Source organism: Aplidium turbinatum, chromosome 13 (genome assembly GCF_918807975.1).
Source record: "Aplidium turbinatum chromosome 13, kaAplTurb1.1, whole genome shotgun sequence".
NCBI lineage: Eukaryota > Metazoa > Chordata > Ascidiacea > Aplousobranchia > Polyclinidae > Aplidium > Aplidium turbinatum.
Window position 1 is genome coordinate 9,460,935 of NC_137484.1, and position 24,006 is coordinate 9,484,940.

General features: G+C 38.5%; 1 protein-coding gene across 1 annotated transcript; it reads left to right on the plus strand.

The window, feature by feature from the left end:
• The first annotated feature begins 459 nt into the window (after window positions 1-459).
• On the plus strand, window positions 460-16,733 carry LOC145781596 (structural maintenance of chromosomes protein 2-like). The gene is made up of 24 exons (XM_082593266.1): window positions 460-667; window positions 826-963; window positions 2,887-3,036; window positions 3,473-3,607; window positions 4,281-4,487; window positions 4,864-4,935; window positions 5,132-5,281; window positions 5,401-5,523; window positions 6,276-6,386; window positions 6,469-6,628; window positions 6,970-7,087; window positions 8,526-8,611; window positions 9,113-9,261; window positions 9,895-10,041; window positions 10,778-10,939; window positions 11,117-11,297; window positions 11,530-11,723; window positions 12,153-12,296; window positions 12,663-12,857; window positions 13,044-13,244; window positions 13,662-13,778; window positions 14,966-15,126; window positions 15,435-15,582; window positions 16,152-16,733. Exons 1-24 carry the CDS (start codon window positions 500-502, stop codon window positions 16,353-16,355), a joined length of 3,621 nt encoding a protein of 1,206 aa, XP_082449392.1. The 5' UTR covers window positions 460-499; the 3' UTR covers window positions 16,356-16,733.
• The last annotated feature ends 7,273 nt before the right edge of the window (window positions 16,734-24,006 follow it).

Below are 24,006 nucleotides of genomic sequence, written 5' to 3' on the forward strand. Positions count from 1 at the left end.
AACTTTTATTGAAATACTGTAGTAATTTTTAGCCTAGCCAAATGTTTTAAAAGTTTAAACTGTAGAGAAAAAAAAAACTATTGATTTGTTTTCTTATGTTTTGTTTTGAGTCCAAAACTTCAGAGTCCCCTACACTTAAAAAAACATCGCTTTTGTTTGCAATTTGTAATATCGCTGTTGGAAGCTTGACCAGTTTTGGCGCTAAACAACAACTTTTCACATTCTGATTTCTGAAACATGAAAGATGAAATGACCTATGATAAGCTGAAAAAATTGGTACACTAATAAACACAAGGTTTTAAGATGTAAAATTATGATTTTATTTGTTTTGATAGCTCCCCACTACATAAAAAAGTCAACCAAGCAATATCTTGCTACAATGAAGTTTTCAAACGATTGGCTTTGTAGGCTATTTGCATTCTACATTCTAAAAACTACTTTTTATCAAACAGGATTATGATAGCTTTATGTTGGTTGAGACATAAACTCAATTTTGGTGATGTATATTAAAAGTGTCACTGTTGATGGGTTCAAATCTTACGCACAACGCACTGAGATAAATGGTTTTGACCCATTGTTTAATGCCATCACTGGATTAAATGGAAGTGGAAAGTCAAATATTTTAGATTCAATATGCTTTCTTCTGGGAATCACTAATCTGTCACAAGTAAGATTTCTTGTACTTTTTGTGAAGAACTTTAATATTGTATTTTGAAATGTAATTTATCAAGTTTTTACACATTTAGAAAGTTAGTTAATCTTTAAAAGGATTGGTGCATTATTCAATCTTGCCAGCTGTTAATTGAATTTTTTAATTCAAAATAGGTGCGAGCTACTAACTTGCAAGATTTAGTGTATAAGAATGGTCAAGCTGGAATCAACAAAGCAACTGTTTCAATTACTTTTGACAATAGTGACAAAGAGCAAAGCCCGATTGGAATGGAAGCTCATAATGAAATAACTGTAAGTATAACAACAGAACATTAATGGTGATATTGAAGTAGCCTATACAGTATTAGTTGTTATTCAAGACAAGAAAAAATACATTGATCAATTTCTTTTTTAGAAAGCAGTAGGCTATTCTTAATTTTGTACAGCCTGCAAACCTATTTGTTAACAATACAAAAGCATATTACTCAGGATGTGGTCATTAAACTAGCTGATCATCCTTTTCGAACAATTGACAAGCTTCATGCTCAAATCAACAGTGGGTCATAATCTCATAACCCTTCAGACCATACGTGTTCCCTATCATATGTAGTCACTATAGCAACTTACAACACACTGTAAATTTACAGCTAAACACATTAATCACTTACAACTTATATTCATGTCACTCATTTGCTATGTACATTTTAACCTTTAAAATATTTTTTGTAAGCCTTTATAGCAAGGCTCTCAAAGCCTTGACCCACCCACAGCCCACGATGTACTTTTAAACTTTTAGATAATTAGCCATTAAACTTTCCTCTAAAAATGCGCAAAAAATCTGAAAATGCCCATCAAACTCCGTCTGACTTTTTACGTGCTAGGCTAATTTTGCGCAATGCTATTGTGTGCCAGAAAGCCACATTGTTACATCACAGTTACATTGCCTCTGAGTCAATCGCAGTGGTAATCTTGGTAGACTATTTGCTGGAATTAGTTCTTCAAGGAGTTTGTTTTTTTCCACGCTTTTTGAAAGTTGGTTGCAAAGTTTTTGCTTTCCAGGTTCAAGTGGTTCCATTTGCATTGTTATCGCAGTGTTTTTCTATCTCTTTGTTCTTACTACTACCTATTTCTTTTTTTGCTTTCTCACATTTTTTTGTGCATTCTTACTACCTCTTTTATTGCGTTTTTACTATGGTATTTTGTTTGTTGAACGATGATGAACTGTTTTATCAGCATTGACAACGCAAAGGTACAAATAATTGACATGGCGAGAAGAGCACAATAAACCCAGACAGGTTAGAGACTTCAAAGAATCGGCCTGCCACACCTGCGTTGGCAGGAGTGGCATGTTTTTTGGAGTATCAATGCACCCGGAGGAGGTCCTCACTCCTCAGGCTATGGTTACCGGGGCCAGGTTGTGAAGTCGAGATACCTATGGAAGGAGAGTTTGGATCGAAAACTCAAGGAGACAGGCTAACTTGGCTAAGTATTCATTTGGTCTTCATAGCAGTTTGATTTTGAGAGACCCTTGCTTTGGGAGCAAGTCTTTTAGGCACAGACAGTTAGGCGCCCGTCAAATAGGTGCGCACACTGTGGCGTCTGCGCCTGTTCATTTAGGTGCTATTCCTATTATAATAAAGTCTGCAGAGTGCAGATTGTATCAGCTTGGCAGGTAGGGCAATGCTTTTTTTCACACAAACAGAAAAATATGTTGTGCGCGTGCATTTATTTGTTGTTAGTCATGGCTTCAGTGAGTGAAGCTGCTTTATCCGGCAATGCTTTTCACACAAAATGTTGTATTGAACAGAAAAATATGTCATTGCTTCCGTGAGTGAAGCTGCTTAAACCGGCAATGCTTTTCACACAAAATGTTACATTGAACAGAAAAATATATTGTTTTTTAATGCGCGTGTTTGGCATTTATTTGCTGTTTGTCCAGGTTGTAGGCGTGTGGTAGGCTTGAGTGAAGAATAACTTAGTTTTCCGTCAAAACCCGAACTAGGTTTTGCCAAAGCTGAGCTGATACAATTTGCAGACTTTACTAGGAATAGCACCTAAATGAACGGGCGCCACAGTGCTCTGTACCTAAATATCCTGACGCCACAGTGTGTGCGTCTATTTGACGGGCGCCTAAACGACGTGGACCCCTTGCTTTGTTGCTTGCACGATTGGTAGTTTAAATCAACAACATACAAATTTATTTTTTTAACTTTGATGTTTAAAATTTTATTTCAGATTACCAGACAAATTGTTATTGGTGGGCGTAACAAATATTTGATCAATGGCGTGAATGCTCAGAATGTTCGAGTTTCTGACTTATTTCGATCGGTAGGATTGAATGTCAATAATCCCCATTTTCTAATCATGCAAGGAAGGGTTACAAAGGTAACTGAATTGAGAAACAGTAAAAGTTTAGTTGGAGTATTTTAGCAGATTACTTTAAAACAAGCACTCGTTAATTTTTTCATCAGTTTTCTTTACTTGCATGGTATTTGAATGATTATAAAGATATTATTTGAAAGTTAATGGTTGCATTAACTATTTTTATAAACTAGTAGCATAGTGATAGTTAAATTTCAATGTTTTCACACAAAAGTATGCTGTTCAGCACTACATCATCCACATCATTTTGCTATGAAGGAAATCTCTTTCTAAAGTCATTTATCGGTCAGACCATGGGGCTAAGTCAATTTTTCTTGACCTTTTAATTTCAGCCTTTGAGTGCAGAGCCAATTGCAAACCTCTTTACAGAGTGAACAATTTTTTCTAACTGATTGTTGACATATAGCCAACGAACATACTACATTTGTTTTGGCTTCAGGTTATGAATATGAAACCTCCAGAAATTCTTTCCATGATTGAAGAAGCCACAGGAACCAGCATGTATGAATCAAAAAAGGAGTCAGCCCAGAGGATGATAGAAAAAAAAGAAAATAAACTATCACAAATTAATAGGGTAGGTATGTGATTGTCTGGTCTGACTGGAGGTGATGATAGTTATTGTAATTAAGGTGTTGCAGGCACACCCGAAAAAAGTAAACTTGGTCTGGTCACGACTACTTTTTTTTGTGATGATTTGTAAAAAAAATACTACAGTTATAAAATACAACTCACTTTGACCAAATTTACCTCTATCAAGACATTATGTCACTTTTTTGAGAAACAGAAAATCACCTGGCAAATCTTAGGTTATGTTTTGATATTATTTACAATAGTAAACAGAATAAAGTATTCTCTGGTTTGATTTCAATAGAAGCAATTTACTGTGATTAAGAATCTTGTGCACATTTGTGAATTTGTGCTGAATCGTTTTGATAATAATAATGCTTGTTTTTGTATAGTGCTGTATCCATCGCAGAATGCGTTTCTCCTCAGCGCTTTACAAAGCAGACAATATCAGTGCAGCCGTATAGAGGCGCAACTGAGCACATTATTTCCTGAATCCATTCCGTTGCTTAGTGCCAAGCAGGAATTAGATTCAGTACCATTTTTAAAATGTCTTTGGTATGACCCGACAAGGTATCGAACCCATGCCTAGTAAAACACCGAGCCGGTATATAAATAACTAAATAAGTGCAAAGTGGGTGGTCTACTTTTTATCAAAACTTCTGAGCAATAATTTTTTTTAGACCTTAGATGAGGAAATTACCCCAACATTGCAAAAGTTGAGAGATGAACGTTCTTCGTATTTGGAGTACCAGAAAGTTCAGCGTGAAGGGGAACGGCTTACACGGCTTTTGATTGCATATCAGTTCCTGCTTGCGAGCAAAACAGCTAACAATGCTTCTGGTGAATTGGAGGAATTAAAGAAAGTTAAAGAGCAAATTGAAGTGGAGGTAAATTGTTATCAAAAATATTTTTTTAAAGTTTATTTGAATTTTAAGTTTTTATTCCTGTACTTTCTGTCTTAAATGTGAAACTATTCTAGGCCTATTCGTTATTCTAGAATATTCTGCATTTAATTATATAAATTTGGTTTCTCTCGAAGCGATATGTAACTTGGGTTTTTCAGTGTGAATCAGTTCAGTTTTTTGTTTCGGTTTAACCAGCTATCCGATAGTGCAAATTCTGTGTAGGGCAAATTGGGGCAAAAGTAGTGAAAATTGGGGCAAAAGTAGTGAAAATTGGAGCAAAAGTAGTGAAAATTGGGGCAAAAGTAGGGCAAAAGTAGTGCAAATTCTGTGTTCTAGTGTCTAATTGTGTTTCTTTCAGATTGATGAACTACAGACAAAACATGTTAACATGGGAAAGGAGATAGAAGAGCTGGAAAAAGTTTTAGACCAGGTTGAAATAAAGTTTCTAAAACTTACTGTTTAATGACAATATAATGCATTTTGTTTCATTGCCAAGCTTTAAATCAATTTCCATTGGGAGTTGTTATTTAAAATATGATATTTTAGTGGCAAGTAATGCCAAATCTTTTGCATACAGTTATTCTTTGCTTAAAAAATATTCAACAAAACGGTTGAACTGTTGGCAGGAGGCCGGGAGCCAAATGAAGGAATTAGAGCAGGTCCTTGGAAACAAAGAAAAAGTGGAAGCAAAAGCACAGAGCGAACTGACAAAACAAAAGGACATTATCAAGGGAGAGAACAAAAAGTTAAAAAATTTACAAACCAGTAAAAGTGAGGTATATATGTTGTATATCGCAAATATTCTCTTGGGGATTTGTGTTCAAACTTTGTATTATTTTGCGCATCTCCTCAAATTGTACTGTTGTTTTACTGTAAAATCGAAAATGTGTTGCAGTGCAATGCCAGCATAGAGACGAACAACAAAGCTTTGGCAAAATTTATTTCCGCAAGCGAGAAAGCACAAGAGGAAAATAACAAGCAGATCCAGGCATTGGCAGCAGCAGAAAAACATTTTGAGGTTGGTTTTTCGATTAAGAAATATTTATCTTGACATTATTTATCTTGCTTCCAAGCCACCACTTTCGTGTTCGGTACTCGATTTTATAACGCAATTCAAATGCCGCGATCATACCCGAATGACGCGACACTTCGTTATTTCTTGTGTTTGTTGTTGAAGTTGCGTTATTCAGAGATTTCTCTTGCAGTGGTAGCATAGCACAATTAAGTTTCTGCCATGGTTTCTGAACAACGCGCGTCACTGTACGATACAGTCGAAATTCACGTTTGTCAATTGCACCTTTCACTAGACTCCTGTTATGTTAATGTTATTATGGGTTTCGATAATAGTCAGAAATAAATCGAACTGCTATCTCTTGTAGAATTTGTCACTGAAACGTCTTTCAACGTTAGGCTTGCTATTTATTGAACGCCACACAAAACAAAAACCAACATTAATTTAACAATGTGCTATTTGCAGACTTATTTACGGTACAGCATTTTTATTTTTTTATCTTGTAATGTAACCATTTTAGGCTGAGAAATTATTTTCGCATTTTGTGCCTAAAGTGTTTCAGGTACGGTATTTTGCTTGAATCATTTGATCAAGACAACCTTTCCCTCTGGCTGGGAAGTTTTCACGTTCTCCCACGTTTTTTTTTTTGTGCAGTTTATTAGTCTATGTTGATGATAGCTGATTAAAACTTGCATTCAAAGACAGATTCCTCGTTATAGTTTTCCCCCTTGTCTGCTTCTTATCTGTCTCTTGTGTAGGCCGTATCTGCTGGATTAGCAAGCGCGGACAATGGAGAGGAGGCATCATGGAACGCCCAGCTTATTCAAGTCAAGAAAGACATAAGCCAACTTCAAAGCGACACTAAGCAGGTCAGTTGAACATATTTTGTGTTTCTTAAGTCTTTTTTGTTATTGGCGTTATTTTTACGTTACAATATTAACGTTATCTCAGAGCGAGATGAGGTTGAAGCACACCAAGAAGGAACTTCAGTCCAAACAAGCTCAGCTGAAGAAAACAGAAGCAGCCTATAAGAAAGATGAAGACGTCTTGAAACGAGCAGTAACTGTGCAGGACAATCTTAAAAAAGACCTCAACAAATTAAATTTTCAAGGTTGGCTTTTAATTTAGAAACTCCACTAATATAAATGGTTTTCAGAAGGTACAGAAATTTCATTTGCGTCTTCTCACAAAAACTCTTGTCTTGTTTGTTGAAAATTTCATTAGTGTGTTTTTTTTAACATGTGGTTCATTTAAAAACTACTAATATTTTAAATTGTTAAAAGTATCGATTACCTTCCTTGTTTTTTATTTTGTAATTTTTCTTCAAATAAATGGCCTCATCCTTTTACGAGTATGTATTTGTTGAGGTTTTCACTTCCATTGCACTCTTAAGTCATAAGTTGTCCTGGTCACTTATCTCAGAGTGATAAAATAGTTTGTTTCTTGCTGCAGAGAGTCTCAAGGACGAACTAATCCAACAGAAGCGAGATTTAAGTTCGAAAGTGACTCATCTTCAAAGACAAACGCAGGCTTTGTACAACCAGTTTCCCAACCTCCAATTTCATTACAGGTAAGTGGAGCTTTTCAAGCTAGAGAGAAGCTAGGTGTAAAATTGTGTGCATCCATACATTTTAATTTGCTGTTGTATTATAGTTCATATTCTATCAAAAAATCTCTCATGATTTTTAAACTTTTTTGCTCAGCAGTTAATTATTTTTTATTTTTATAGAAAATAGCATTGAAAAATGACAAGTGAACAAATTTTTACATTATTAGCACACAGGCCTCGAAATTCGTTTTTGTTGACGGCGGACAAACGTGTCCGGTCTGAGCAGCTATCTCGGCGGACAAATTAAGTCTCACGGCGGACACACCAGTTTTAGCGTTGATCGTCATGTTTAATCACTTTATCTTGATAATTCTTCGCCATTTGAGAATTACTGTATAGCTACGGTTGAGAAGGCTTTTTAAAATTTCAGTGAAGTCACTCTGAAAGCTTTCATCGCTCGAAGAGTCAAAGCGCCGTGTAGATGCTTAATACGACGCATAACTGATTAACTTCCACCGAACGAGGTTGTGTGGCTTCTTGCGTCACAATGCTTTGGGCACGGGTCGGAAAACTTCTACACTAATGCCACTATTTTCTGCTGTGCAAAGTTTCATTGGGCTTTTTTCTTAAGGTTTATTTTTGCGTGTCTTGTGAACGAAATTTACTTTTCCTTGGGCGTTTTCTTTCTTACTGTAATACCAAAACTTAACAACTTTTGCTGCATCTTGCTGTAATATAGCCTACTCGAATTTAATCTAATTTTGTAACCAACCTTGCGTGTTATCAATATTACTCGATCAAAGCCAGACATTGTGACGTGAGACTTGAACTAAGTTGCGCGTGAGTAGTGTAGAAGTACCGGTATTCCCATCGATTCTTAGCGAAGAATTCACCTTTGTTACGCTGATTCAATGTCATCAATCGTTGAAACAACGTAAAATCGAAAGTTTTCCTTCTTGAATGGAAGCTAGGAGATACAGTATTCACATTCTCTAGATGTGCGGGAAATTATATTCTTGCAACAATTGTTTGTGCTATGCAATGACGATTTGTATCGGTAGTTCCTGTGTTATTTCTCGGCGGACAAATATGACCGATCTAGAGGGTACTTCCCGCGGACATCACATGCTGTGACGGCGGACAAGTCTGCCGTGTCCGCCCTGAATTTCGAGGCCTGAGCACACCAAGAGTATTGCTCAATTTCAACTCCCTCATTGGTCTTTTATATCTGTTATTAATTGTCGGCTGCATAGCCGAGTGATGAGAGCTCTGGAACGGCAATCGAAAGGGCGCCGGTTTAACACCGCTCAAGAGCATGCGGCTTTGTCTTTGGCAGGACACTTAAAGCCTGGACACGATGATTGGCTTCCTTGCCTTCCCGTCCACTTGATCTAAATCTTCAATCACCAGGTGTAAGCCTTGATACGACAAACAAAATTAATTGTCATAATTTGAACAGAGACCCGGAGAAAAACTGGGATCGTCGCAGAGTGAAAGGTCTAGTTGCTGATCTCATTAACATAGAGGACCCGATGTATGCCACAGGTAAAATGCATTTTTTCAACGCGAATCACTTTCAATCAATTACAATACAGGTTGATTAGGTATTGTGTTAGCGAAGTTCCGTAGAAATCATGTAGGCCTAGTTGCCGTTTTTTGCACAAATTTGTCCTAATTTGCTGTCATTTATCATCCCAACTCGTTTTTTTTTTCACCAGTAGTGATAGTCCTTGCAGTGTCAATGCTTTTTTGTTACCGCAACATCAGTAGCTATTTTAAAGACGGTAAAATACACTTTGTGTTTGCGTAATTTAAATACAAAATGTGAAAATTATTGCATGCACAGGACCACTGACTGCCGCACCTCCACAGAAGCTCTTGTGAACTACTGGGCACCTGAGACTTACCACCATCTAGTTTGCACATGTTCTTCACCAAAGAACTTGTACAGTTGATTTCCTGTTCTTACCCAGACGTTGAATCAATGTAAAAAAGCAACTCATTTGCTATCTGGGTACAACCGGTACATATTTCGTTGTGTTGCAGCCTTGGAAGTAGTAGCTGGTGGTCGCCTGTACAACGTCGTTGTCGACCACAATGAGACAGGAGCAAAACTCCTCAAGAATGGCCAGCTGAAGCGCCGATGCACCATCATTCCTCTCAACAAGATATCGGCAAGAAGCCTTGCCGCCGATGTATGTTTCATATTTTCTGTTCTTTTTTTGAGGTGTTAGGTTACGGCAGCTACAACTTTCACCAGTCCGTTCTGTTTCTAGATATTTATACGACTTTTGTTAATCCTTTTTACGCTGATTCTTTGATGCTTGTATCAATGTATCATTGTATGATCACATGGCATCTTGTTCTGGTCCTTGACGTTCATCATTTTTGCCATGTTCCTACACATCTGTTGATTGCTGAACTGTTTGTGTTTCTTAATAGAGTTCTTATTTGTGACTGTTAGTCAGTGTACAGATTGTCAATGTGAACCTCTCCAAGTATTTAAAGAATCCATTCTCTGTCATGGCACCTCTCAGTTGACTTTATGACGGACACAGTTAAAAGGTTTAGTTCAGACTAGTCAATAAAGCTCAAATGTTTTGCGCACTTTGTTCTTCTCAATATGGACAATCTCTTCTCTTGGTGCTTCTTTGTTTCGCAAAGCCAGTCTGTTCTGTTATCTCTGCTTGGTCGAGCACTGCTTGGATTTTGTATTTATGTGACGTTAAATGCTATAAAGCATTTTCATCGGTTCAAGATTTGGGTAGTTCTTTTTTTTTAGCAGTAACTGAGTCTTCTAATCCGTTAATCTGCTTCTTTTTATGTAGAAAATACGTTACGCGAAATCGTTGGTTGGAGATGACAACGCGCATTTGGCGCTTTCATTGGTCGGTGGAGAAAGAGAAATAGAAAAGGCTCTGCAGTATGTTTTCGGGACAACAATTGTATGCAACAACATGGCAAATGCAAACAAGGTACATCTTTAGTAGTGATTTCAAAATAACTTTTATTGGTGTTTTATTTGCAAATGAGTGAACTTTTGTGGTGCTCTCACTAATAGAAAACACAAGTGACAATACAGTAAAACTATAAAGAAAAAAACAAAAAAATAGAAACCACACAATCATTTCCTATTGACACAAATTTTAGATTGATGCTATGTGGGAGCCGTCAGGTCAAAATCATTGTAATATGAAACAATGATTGAAACGATTAAAGCAAATAAAGCAACAAAGAAAGCCCACAGTTTACCCTATTTGCTCTCACTGAGAAACCAAACTTTTTCAGTATAGTGAACACTGCGGTTCGGAAACCACTGATCTGTAAGCGTATTTGTAATCTGCCCAATCAGAAGGCAATATTTAAATCAGCTGATTGCAGTCATGCCACTCACGCTCATTAGAAAGTAATTAAATGAACGTTTTGCCATCTCCAGCGTGGCCTACAGGGTTAGGGCTAGGGAATAGTCATTTCGATGGCGAGGTTTCGATTCCTATTATTACTCTTTTTTCTTCTGTAATTACCAAACATAGTTCAAAGCAAGAATCAACTCTCTGACTCTGTCTGCCGGTTAAAGTACTCCATCTGCTGCAGCGACATACAGATTATACATACGCGATCCGTGATGGGTTTGTTTTTGAACTCACAGTCCTAAGTGCAAGTGGAAAAATATGTTTAATGTTCAATAAAACTAACGTAAACCTTCATCAGGTTGCTTTCGATCCGAAAATAATGGCAAGGACAGTAACCCTGGCTGGGGAGGTGTTTGACCCATCCGGAACATTAACCGGGGGTGCCAGGCCTAGGGTAGCACCAGTACTTGCCGAACTTCACAAAGCAAAGTCTTTAAAAAAAGACTTTAGAGAAGCAGAGGTGAGTGAACTGCCATTATTATTTATTTGAAACTGACTCTTTTAAATGCTAAGTTTAGTGTGGAATCCGATGAGTTGCTAGTTTTTTAAGTTTTTGTTTTACCTGCTTATAATGTTGCATTAAACTTTTTGACCATCTTATTTTCAAAAACTCCAATTGCGTTTCGAATTTGTTCAGAACGAGCTCATGAACGTTGAGAAGAAATTGATGGACGTGAGTAGGCAAGCTGAACGATACTTTGAGCTAAAAAATCAAGTGGAATTAAAAGAAAGGGAAATCACAATGCTGAAACAGAAGTTGTCCGGCAGCTCCCATGGGCAACTGCTAGAAGAAATAAACAACTTCAAGACTACAAAAGGTAACTTCATAGTTTTTTCTGCTCTCAACTAGTTAGTTTTTGCTTAATTTTGCTGCCGAAATGCAACGCTTTGTTATGTTTGAACTAAAAGGAGTTTTTATGGAACTTCAAGGTAATAACAAGTTAAAATATTTCAATGATCAATGATGCAGTTGGTTGCATTACGTCAGCGAAAGTGGTCGAAGATTGGAACCTACATTCGTTTTTTCCATGTCATGTTATCATTTTGCAGAGGAATGTGAGACAGTTCTCTCCACCTTCAACGACAAAATGGCCGACCTTCAATCTCGTGCTAAAGAGTTGGAACGCAAGCTTGCCGATGCGCCCGCAGAGAGGGAAAGGGAATTAAAGAAAGCTAAATCTAAGCTGGATCAAGTCGGAGCTGTTGCTGAAAAGGCCGCTCGGGATGCCGACTCTAAATTGGAGGTTAGACGCTTGGAGGGGGGGGGGGATTTTCTATCCTACTGCTGCAATTATTTTAATCTGACTCAATTTTGCATCCATGACTGCTAATTATCATGGTCTCAAATTTGTTGTATTTTTTACGCATCAAAACCTACATCAAGATACTTTTACTTCCTTTGTCATATTTAATGCTCATAAGTTGTCGTTATAAAGAATGAATGGACAATTGGACATGTCAAAAATGTTCTTCACGCCCAAACAAAATCGTGTGGCGACAAAACCACTGACGTCAGTAGCCGCGTTCCAGCTCGAATTCCAGCACACAGTATTTTCTGATGTCACCGCTTGACGCGATTCAAAATGTATTAACTTTCTCAGCAAACAAGCTCTTGAACAAATGGGAAACTTTGCGTTTAGATTTCTGCTTAAAATTAATCTTTTGTTCTTCAGGAAGTCAACACTCTAAAGTTGGAGATACATGGCTTGAAAGAAGAAGCGACGCAGTATGAAGATCAGATCACCGCTGCCGAGAAGTCTGTTGTTGAAGCTCAACAAGTTTTTGAAACCTTGAAAGCTGCTCTACAATCTGCATCGGTAAGCGATCTATGCGTATGGTTTTTCTTCAAACATTTTCTGTGTTTGGAAGCAAGTTTTTTACAATTTTCTCAGCACTGGAGAGCGTGGGTTGTTGGGCTGGTTTATGCTTGTTATTTTTATCATTTTAATACAGGGGTGTCCAACCCGGGGCCCGCGAGAAGGTTTTGACTGGCCCTTGTGATATTTTTTGTTATTTTTATCATTTAAATCGCTTGTATTTTTGCGTATCCACTATCCAAGCTTACCGTGGCTTGACAATTTAAATTAAATGTAAGTGCTGATGAGGAAGCCAGGCTTTGTAGGTATTCGGTCACGTGCTCAACTTTGGTGACACTTTAATGAGAATACTATCACTGTTGTTAGGAAGTTGCGAAAACGTGCAAAGACCAACTGAAAAAGCACCGGGCTCACATCCAGGAGACAAACCGTGAAATAAGTAACAGGAACAAAGAGAAAGAAGTTCTGCTTCATGAAATTCAAGCTTGCCGTAAGAAGGCACAAGACCAAGAGAGCGCGATTTCGAAGCATGTTCGTGACAGCAAAGACGCAACAGAAAAGGTAACTCGTTCACTTTCCTTGTGTTTAAGTACTGCTGTATACTAGTAACACAAATAAAGCAAATGTGTCATATAAAGTTGGTATCAACTGAGCTTGCACTCGTAATGAGCTATTTTTTTTTATCACCCCAGGATGGCGATATTTTTGTCTTGTCCTTTATTTTGATAAAAAAAATTCTGTGGACAGATCTCTGGCTTGATATCCGAGAACGAGTGGATTGAAAACGAGAAAGCGTTGTTCGGACAAGAAGGCTCCCCCTACGATTTCCAAGCAAACCCCCCGAAAGAAGTTGCTAGAAGACTTGAAAAGCTCAAGGAAACTCAAGAACGCTTAAGCCACTCTGTCAACATGAGAGCCATGAGCCTCCTGGGAAAAGCCGAAGAAAGGGTAAAGATTTTTCTAAATAAGCAAAACATTCCATTTACCTCGACCCAGCTGGTTTTTTTTACATTGATTTAGCGTTGTATTTATTGAATCTATAAAAAAAATACTTTTTTTCCCATCTGGGAATATCGATCCAGTCTCGTGCAGTCTTCGCTGGATATAAAGACTGCCTTCAGTGTGTCATAAAATTTGGCTTGACCTTGCTTTTGCGCTATAAGGATGAGTTGTTAAGACTTGAACGTGAATGTATGGACTTGCCAACGAGGTTTTTGTATTACAAAAACTATGCAAACTTACGCCTCACGTTTGTCGTATGGGTACGGGACCTTCTCAAAGAAACGTGATGCAGTTCCCTAGTGATGTCGGCTGGGAGTTTGTTGTGTAAATTTTCTTGTGACGTTTAGTATTGTTTGTTCGCAGTATAACGAGTTAATGAAAAAGAAGAAAATCGTTGAAAACGACAAAGAGAAGATCAAGAAAACAATCGAAGAGCTCGATCAAATGAAGAATGAGGCCGTAACGAAAGCTTACGCTCAGGTATCATTTCTTTCCACGTGAATCTAAGTTTAAACCACTGATGTTGCTTATGGCCAAGCTACCCTCCAACATTCTTGATGTGTTTGAGACACACAACCTCGTACACGGTTGCTTGTTATAAAGCTCTGTGAGTGTCGCGTTTTTCAAAGTCAAATGCTAGAGACGTTTATTCTCATAGTTTAATGGTTCGGAATTCTGTTTTTTTTTTCGGTCATTTATCGGTCATTGGCCGATTTTTTAGCAAAATGACCGAAAAAAATATAGTTAATTCGGTCAAAATGTCCGAAAAAATATATAGTCAATTTACTATATATGACTAAAAATGACCAAAATAAATAAAATTGACCGAATTTTTTCAAGTCATTTCGGACAAATGACCGAAAAGCCTCAGCGAAAAAAAAACCCAGGACTTCGGATAGTAGATTGGTCATCATTTTACGTTTTATATCTTGCTGTTACGCTGTGAACCATTCATACAAGTCACATTTAAGTTTGGTTTGGTCGCATTTTATAGTCAAATATTTTCTGAGACCTTAAGACAGGGATATCTAGAGAAGGGGATATGAAGGCTCGCAGCGATTGCCTTATTCTCGTGACACTACCAGGGCGGTAGTTTGTAGTGCTTTAAACATGTGGTTCTGTTTAAAATCGTAGAAAGTTTTGTAGTGCAGCTGGTACAGTGAGCTACAGGAGACAGTTAGCAAATGTTACGTAAAGCATATTTAAAGAATACTTGCTTACAAAGACAGTTGAAAAGTTACCAGTAAGCTGTTTTTTTGAACAAAGCCTTCGCAGTAGGCTAGATGTAAAGCAAGTATATGGGTAGTTGAATTAACAAGCAACCATGAGCATGCTGTGAATATCCAGGCCTGATGCTAATAGCGCAATGCAAGTTATCATAACAAAATTTATTAAACTACTATCGGTGCCAATTGTCATTTTACGATAAACAAAAGCCCTTCTATTGTCAGACGTAATAAAAGCCTTCGTATCCCCTTCTTTAGATATCCCTGCCTTAAGAGCATAAAATCCTGATTCGCTTTTCGTTGAAAAACCAGCTGAGGTATACAATATGGGTTTTGCAGTGTGGAACTGTGCACTTAGCTGATTAATGACTTTCAATTATGCAGGCATGTTTAATCGCCACATTTTTATTTTCTGATATTAATGAAAATAAAACGATTTAGGTCAATAAAAACTTTGGTGCCATCTTCTCTACCTTGTTGCCCGGGGCAACCGCCAAACTTGCCCCTCCAGAAGGAGGCAGTGTCCTGGCAGGACTGGAATTCCAGGTCGGGTTCGGCGATGTTTGGAAGAAGAATTTAAATGAGCTGAGTGGTGGACAGAGGTGTGAAAAACATTAATCTGCTAATCACGCAATTTTGTGTACTGTACTTCAAAAAATAAAACATTTTGCAGAATAATGAAAAAAAAAAAAGATTTTCATTTTTTACAGTTCCATTTCTTTACTTGGTTCATTACGAGCTAGGCTCATTGTTCTTTCCAAAAAAAGATTAATGGCCACTGTGCGTTTTGTTGTGTGTATGGTGTAAGGTAAAAAAAAAATATTTTTTTCTGCATTCAACCGAATTGTACCCTCAATGGGAGTTGTTATTTGAATACTTTTTTAATTACCATGCAACGTTATCTGGTTAGGTCACTGGTTGCTCTATCTCTCATACTTGCCATGCTCCTGCTCAAACCGGCTCCGATTTACATTCTTGACGAAGTCGATGCCGCTCTTGACCTCTCCCACACACAAAACATTGGCGGGATGCTGCGCGAGCACTTTAAGCACTCTCAGGTAACATATTTGCTTTTTATGTGGAAACCCATGTTCTGATTCAAAAAGTCTCCTTCTAAAGACAGTGTGCCGCAGATTGACGTCCAGCGAACGAGCTTGATGATGTGAACTTTTTTCTTGTGTCATTGTGTCAAGTGCTGCTTAGTCTAATTCTAGTCTAACTACCTGTTTTTTCTAATCAAAGATTTCTTGAAACTTAACTAATGAGTTGCTCAACCAATTTCATCTTGGGTTGAACCGGCGATTCTTGATTCTAGCACACAGTTGTTGGTGGGTTGGTTTGAATCTTTATCCTCTGACTGAGAAAGTCTCTGATAGGTTATCCCTGGCTGTTTCGCATACATGTGGAGGCTTTGAACCACTGACGCAGACCGAGATTACCAGAGTGAAGTTTTCGATTGTTGAAGTGTTGTCTGAATTATTCCACCCGCTCTTGTGATAAAAGCAAGTAAAACCATGCAAGAGTTGGTAGAATCAAGTTGTGAAATCCCCACTCAACCAGTTATGAATTAGCTGAGTGCACCACTTGCTGTAATTGACCATGACCACTCATCTCCGTCTTGTTTCAGTTCATAGTGGTTTCTTTGAAAGACGGGATGTTCAACAACGCCAATGTCTTGTTTCGTACTAAGTTTGTCGATGGGGTCTCGACAGTCAGTCGCCACACTCAGTCTATGTCCACCAGTAAGAATCCTACTGCGCTCGTTTTGAATACGGCCACTCCTGCGAACATGAACGTTAAACAAACAAAGAAAACGAAAAGAGTTGCTTAAAAGCGGACTTTTTGTATCAAAATTTTAATATTATTGTTTAGAGGTTTAGCCCTTGTGTTTCACTGCCGTTTGTTTTGTTGCGATTATTCAACAGCAACGATGCCGAGTTCACTTTAACACTGCATTATGGCGATGAGGTTCTGTCCTTTTTTGCTCAATCTATTTTTTTGAAACGTCTGCAATTCGTGGCCAATTGTATTATTTCTGATCCAGTCATGACGAAATGGACGTATACCAACTCCAATATTTTGGTTGTAATATTATTTGCGTTCAACAAGAACTCGACTATATTTACTTATTGTAACATGTCGAACTTTCGTTGAGCGTTAGTCTCAAATCACTGGACAATGGACATGTTTCTGTTGAATCAACGTGAGAAAGACGGGTTGTACGAGAAGCCTTGGTTAGCCACGGGACCTATATCGGTTGCTGTGTAGGCTACTGTAGGTTTGAGTCAGTAGCGTAGCTACCCATTGGATCTTGTAGGTAAATCCAGGTGCGGCACGTTGCTGGAGGGCGGCAAAATGTGATAACGTTTTTAAACGACCAAAGGCAGTCACATTGATTTATTCTCAGAGACTCAGACTAAAACGATCTAAGTGAACGCGGATCTAAGTGAAGCCAAAAAATTACACAAGTTATTTCTCTAAACTAATTTGCAACTTTTATGAATTGTGACTCACCATATGGTATTTGTAACGCTATAATGGTAGCCTACTTATGCTGTGAAGTCAGTGGTGCCGAAGTAAGGGGGGATGGGGGGATATATCCCCCCGATAATTTAGAAAAAAATTATTTGCTATGAAGTTGTACTTCGATTTGCTTGTTTGCGAGCATCTCGAATTGCTGTTGTTTTTCTTTTATTGATGTTTGATCACAGTTCTAAATTGTCTTGGATTTGACGCTAGTCAACGAAGGACCTTCATTGAAGGTAATACGCGCCAATTGTCAGTCTCTCTCAATGGAAACCCACTCCCACACAACCCGCGTCCCACCTACCTAGGAGTGAAGCTCGACCGACAATTAACCTACAAACACCATGCTGAAGCCCTCAATACTAAGCTATCAGCACGCAACAATTTGCTAAGATGCCTAGCTGGAACATCCTGGGGTGCTAGTACATCCACACTCCGTACAAGTGCTCTTGCACTTGTTTACAGCACCTCCGAATATGCTTCCCCCACTTGGTGCCGCAGCGTACGCACTTCCAAAATTGACACTGCCCTCAACACCACCATCCATGAGAATAATCACCGGTTGCCTGCTTCCAACTCACACTGACTTTCTGCCGGTACTATCAGGCATCGCCCCAGGTAGACTTCGTAGGGAAAACCACGTACGTAGTCTGGTCCTACAAGCTATGTCAAGGGATGACCACCTCCTCAACCAGATTGTCCTAAACTCGCACTCCCAAAAGCCCCAACGCTTGAAATCTCGACGCCCGTTCTCCCGACATGCTGCAGCTATCTGCAAATCGAACTTCCACATTTCCGAAGTTTGGAACCGTGAATGGAGAGAAGTTGCGAGACCAACCCAATTCACAGTCCTTCCCAATACCAACACCCCACCTGGAGCAGAACTACCCCGGAAGGAATGGGTGAAGCTCAATCGCCTGCGAACTGGAGTGGGCCGTTTCAGCAGCAACATGTTCCAGTAGGGCCTCGCCGATTCACCATCTTGTGCGTGTGGCTCAGATTTTTAAACTGCACACCACATTATCTATCAATGTCCTGTATACCGACCACAAGATAGACATGTGGACCTAACAACGCTCGATGAATGCACAATTCATTGGCTGCTGCGTCTGGATGTAATAACGTGATCTGTGGCGGCCTCAAACGCAAGAAGAAGATTGAAGGTAATAAGGACGAGTTGGACCATGCCACTGGCCACGGCACCGCAGTAATGAAGAAACTGCAGAAACATTTAGGACTTATGCTGATTTTGAAGCCTTTGACACTTATAGAGCAATTTAGTATCACGTTGCAAGGAGAAAAGCTTGACATTGGCTCTTATGAAGAGCTGTTTCAGACCCTGGAAATCACCTGAGAGAAATATCGTGATTTGGAGTTTGAGAACAGTATTATTACAAAAATGCAGTTTCACTTCCGGAAAAATTTACTGCTAATTTTATCACGCCTTTGCAAGCACCACGGGACGAAGAGTCCCTGAAAGATTGGGTAAAGGCTCGATGGCAGCTACTGCAGACACTTAACGGTCAACGGCAATATAAAATACTTTTCAATCAGTTCATGGACAGAGTTATCTCTGAACTCACCAAACGGTTTGAAAGTAGCCTGCATTCCGATTCGGCAAAGTATAAAGAACCTGCACGAATTTTCAAGACCGGCTTAGTTCCTGAAATGGTCAAAAATTATCCAGAGCTGAATTAGACTATCAATGAGTTATCAAATTGATTCACTCAGCAAGGCAACAGAGGCAAAATCTTTGTACGATACTAAGAGAGCTTACCAGGCATTGTCCGAGTGGGAAAAACCTCTCTATTGTCAAATACTCCAGCTGATTAAGATCCTCTTAATTTGCCCGGTAAGCTCTGTTGCTTGTGAGAGGTCGTTTTCCAATCTTCGTAGATTGAAAACCTGGCTGAGAAATACTTTGGGACAGGAAAGGTTGAATGCTAGCATTGTTTGCAACATTTACCAAAATATTCTTAATGGTATCAGCATAAATGACAGTGCTAATGAGTTTTCAATGCGCACTACCGTAAGACGCAATATGTTTGGTTGTAACAAGTTCTTGTGATGTGTTTGAAAGTTATTATTTTTGTCATAAATTTGCAGATGTTTGTCTGTAGCTTCGATTGTTTTCAGTCTCCGGACTATTGACTTTGTCTTATAGTGCACTAAGTGTAGTGATTCTAGTGAAGGAGAGGACAAGAAGAAATAACTTTAGTTTTTTTTTTTGGAAGAACTAAGTATTCATTGGAAGGTCATATAGATTCGAATCCCGCTGGAGGTACCAATTTTTCTTTACTTGTTTCTTAGTCTTGCAGCAGTCTTCACAAGAGCACTGGTAGCACTTTTGTCTCCATGATTTCTTATCTGTATATTATGCTGTTAGCAGCTAATTTACCGTGGTCCGGTGATTGCTTAATACCAGTACGAGTACCACTAAAATTATGTATTAAAGTATGCATCCCCCCCCAATGTTCAAAATCGTCTAAAATTTGATAAAATTTCGATTTATCCCCCCCCCCAATCCTCAACTAACTTCGGCACCACTGTGTGAAGTCATAATAGAATGTCGTTCATAAGTAGTAAGCGATAGCATTGTTCAGTCAATTCAACTTTGGTAGTTAAGTTTAGATTATGCAGTTGATTGAGTTTCGCTTTTAGTAGCATGATCGTTGCTTACTTTACCATGTAGATTTTAACGACCTGTTTTAGCCTGATGCTGCGTGTTCGCTGTGGTAGCCTAATAGCGAATTGCACTAGCTTTCGTAACACAGTTCCCTAGACATGTGCTATGACAAATGGTGTTGAAGTCAGTGAGCAGTGGCGCCGGAACGATGTTTTACTGGGGGAGGGGCAGGATTATGAAAAAAGTGCACTTTTGTTGCTGAAAGGCCAATTTTTTTTAAGATAGGATATACCCGGTAGCGATAATGCTCATCTATCAGCTCATTATCGAGTATTGATTGATTGAATCTTCATCCTCAGACTGGGAAAGCTTCTTGCAGAGCTTAATCCTGGCAGTTTCGCATAGGGACAGTAGAATACCGGGACGACTCACTTTACTGATTTTTCTTGCGAAATGGACAGCTGAAGGGTTATCAAGAAGTTCAAAAATTAGCAGAAGTGCACAACGCTTTCTTTGCTTTTAGGTAAATTCATTCTCATCAAATGAATTGCTATACTCGGTTGAAATTTTGGGTGCTAGTAAATCTGCAAAACCTTACTGCAGCAGTGTGAGGCTACCTGCTGTTACCGGTTTTGCGTGGACTCTACCCCTGCAAGATCATGACTTGAATACTATTAAATAAACATGATATCACATATTTCCTACATTTATTTTTACGATACACACACGTGGGCAGGTCATATAAACTGCACCTGAGTATGCGACATATGGCAGTAGATCTTAAGCTGTAATTGCATCAAATTTTGTCATAACATTATGACCCTCCAGTTGTCCACCTTACTTTTGAGTGAGCAATCCCCTACTTCTACCATCCCTAGTTTCGCATAGGGGAAGGTCGGGGCCTATGATCCCCTTTTTTGATTTAGCCCCATAACTTTTTTATTTCTGAATATTTTCACCTCATATTTCATGCTAGCGTAACTTGTAATATAACCTGTTGAATCACCAAAGAGAAAATTCGTATCTTGTCAGATTTTTAATGTAGAGCAAAAAATGTAAATTTGTTGAAGTGGCTCATAGGATCCAACGCGTGGGGTCCTATGAGCCACCAGTACAATCAAAAGAATAAACGTATTTACATGAATACACAACAACACATTTACAAGATAATGGGACGTGATAAGTTGAAAATAGAGGCATAAAACTGGAAGATTTCCACAGTTTTAAAAAAAAAGATAATAATTTCTAATAAGCCCATTAGGCCTACATTTTTTTATAAGTGACAGATCGTGTAGGCCTAAAAGGCTAGAAAATATGAAACAAATTAAGCATGCCACAACCGTGCCATCATTTTTATGATCACAAGCTTACAAAATCGATCCATCGAATATAGGCTACTAGGCAGGCTATTTACACAAAAGCAGAAAAGTCAATCGAAATTTTTCTAATTCCCTTCACTCTTCTTGTTGACCCAGTAGTGATGGGTGGACTACAGAGAAAACTGGAACAGCGATTTACCACGATGAGTTTATTTAGCAGTTGTTCGAGGCATTATATGGTCAGTTTTGTGGACTAATTTTTGAAATTGCTTATGTACAGATATAGCCCACAAACGTATCTTAAACTGTTAAACAAAAATTGAAAAATACACACAAACAATTTACTATAATCTTAACTAGCTTAAATATAATTGTGATCTGAATTTCCACCAAGTAGGATCCTATGAGCCGGCCTCATAGGATCAGCACACAAGGTGGGTCATAGGTTCCAACTCTCCATATTGACAAGTTCACATGTATTGACTCTAAACTATTAACTTTAATACTTCACTTCTTTTATTATTCCTTTAAAATGGACACTACTTGTCACCAAATTAAACCATTTGAATATCTGTTGAAAAACTAGAAAGTTTAATAAAATTTCCGAACCCCTCAAAATTTACTTTTTCAACATAAAAACAAAGAAACTCTACTTTCGCTACGAATTCTCGGTAGCCACTTTAACAAGTCGAAATTCTGCCACTGAAATTGATTAGAATGAAACCGCTAACCAATCAGAAGCTACGGTTTAAGTGACGTAAAAAATGGCGAAAAGAAGATGATAGAAAGCAAATTAAGTGATGGATTTTTTGTCAGCTGGTTGGCTTAAGGGTTAGGGTTAAGGCTAGAAAGTAGTCATTTCATTGACGCGGGTTCGATTCCCACTACTGCTATTGCTCTTTTTCTTCTTTAATTACCAAATAATGTTCAAAACAAGCATTAACTCTCTGGATGAGTGCTAGAAGGATCACAATTGGACGGCAGCTTCTTATAACATGTTCTGATTGGTTGGCGGTTGCATTCTAGTCAATTTCAGTGGCAGAATTTCGACTTGTTAAAGTGGCTACCCGAATTCTCACAGGAGATTGTCCTGGAAATTGTGAGAAATGCATTCAAGCATGAAGAAAAGATCCCGACTGAAAAGGAGTGGAAAAACTTTTTATTTAAAAAAATAAAGGGGTGGATCATAGGACCCAATATGCTCATAGGCCCCGACCTTCCCCTACTTGTAGAGTAGGGTGGGTCAAAAAAAACTTTTTTTTAAAAAACATGGCGGCAACCTCTTCAGATTATAAGATTGGTCCTAGAAACTCCCCAAAAAAAATTTGAGCAGGTTTGTTCAAGTATTCGCCAAGCAATGGCCCTTTGAAATTTTCAGTGTAGGCCATATGGGAAAACGTATGCTAAAAGAAAAAAAATTTTTTTTTGGGGGGGGGGTTTTTAAGTGATTTTTTTATCTCTATGCCCTTGCCAACATCTAAGATAATCATTTCTGACTGAAATCACCACATATCTGGTATCGATCGATGTTTAAAAGATGCAAGAAAAGTTTAATTTGATCAAAAAATCGTAGCAATATTATGCCTATTTTTGAAAGGGCAATCTTAAGAAAGCCTGAACACCGCGTCAAGGTGTCGCCCATCATCCAGGTTTCTCTTATTTGCTGTTTGATTAGGCAAACTAAACTCCCAATACGTCAATAATTACATCTTGGAGGATGACAATGTGGCTTTTTTGAAATCTGGATAATCGCGCCTTAATTGCCCTTTCAACGCAATGAAGAATTACATTTCTTTCTTCTGCACCATGGGTTAAAATCCCTTTGTACTCTTCCATAATTCTCGGTCTGCCACATCTTTTATAATTTTGAAACTCCGGCCATCTTTCTACTGCATACTTCAAGAAACCAATGTCTCCCATACTGAATTGCAGCCTATGAAACAATAAAGCAGATCTTGCACCAACAAATTCAAGCAATTTCGTGTCTACAGAGACGGAAGGAAACACTGGCTTTGTGGAGCCAAATGAACACCATCAGTTTTTTGTTAGTTGTGTGGATATCAACACCTATTTACGCATTGAAGATTCTGTTGTTGCGAAACCAACTAGACTTGGAGCCACACATTTTGCAAAGTCTTCAACAATTCTGAAAATTTGTTGCTATTTTTTATGATCCTTATTGGTTCCAGTGTCCCGTTGCTTCTGAAGCGGCTGTCAATGATTTACCTTTTTATAAGAAAATGATGGAGTATACCTTTGTAACTGAATTTTTAGGAATTGCAAATGTCGCCGTACAAGCCTTCACGGCCACATGTGGTATTTGACAGAAGAGCTGTTACCATTGGCTTTATGCTCACATCAGCTTTCCACAGAGGATAAAGAAATAGGCTACTTGCTTGTTTGTTTGTTTGTTTTTCATATCTTTATCCTGCATTGCGGAAAGCGGACTTGGGCGCTATGCATCGGTGTACACCTTCCGACGTACACCTGACCCACGCTGCAGCCGACGGCAATGTTTGCTTCCGGTTGTATACTCTACTTATGACTTAAATTTGGTACTACTGTACCCATTACTCGATTGCTTAAAAAGCTGTAGGCCTATCACAACTACCAAAAAAATGATGGTGTTCATTTGGCTCCACAAAGCCAGTGTTTCTTTTGGTCTCTGTAGACCATGGGCTCCGTTAGAGGGGGGGCCGCGGGGGTGATTACCCCTCCACTAATTGGAGTGGGGGGGTAACTAATGCAAAATTACCCCCCCCCCCCCCCCCCACTAATGCAGAGATAGAAGTTTCATTCTTAATATTTTTTACTTTTGTGTTTTATTTTCATTTTTTTATTTTGTTGCACAACTTTTGAGTTTTTTGCTTGGTAACTCCGACTCGCAAGACAACGCCAAACTATGTATCCTGTCAAAAATATACGCATCAGAATGCGCTATGTGTGACGTCATAATTTCTCACTACTACAAACTGTTTAATTTCGCTTTTTTACCTCTCACAAACGAAATC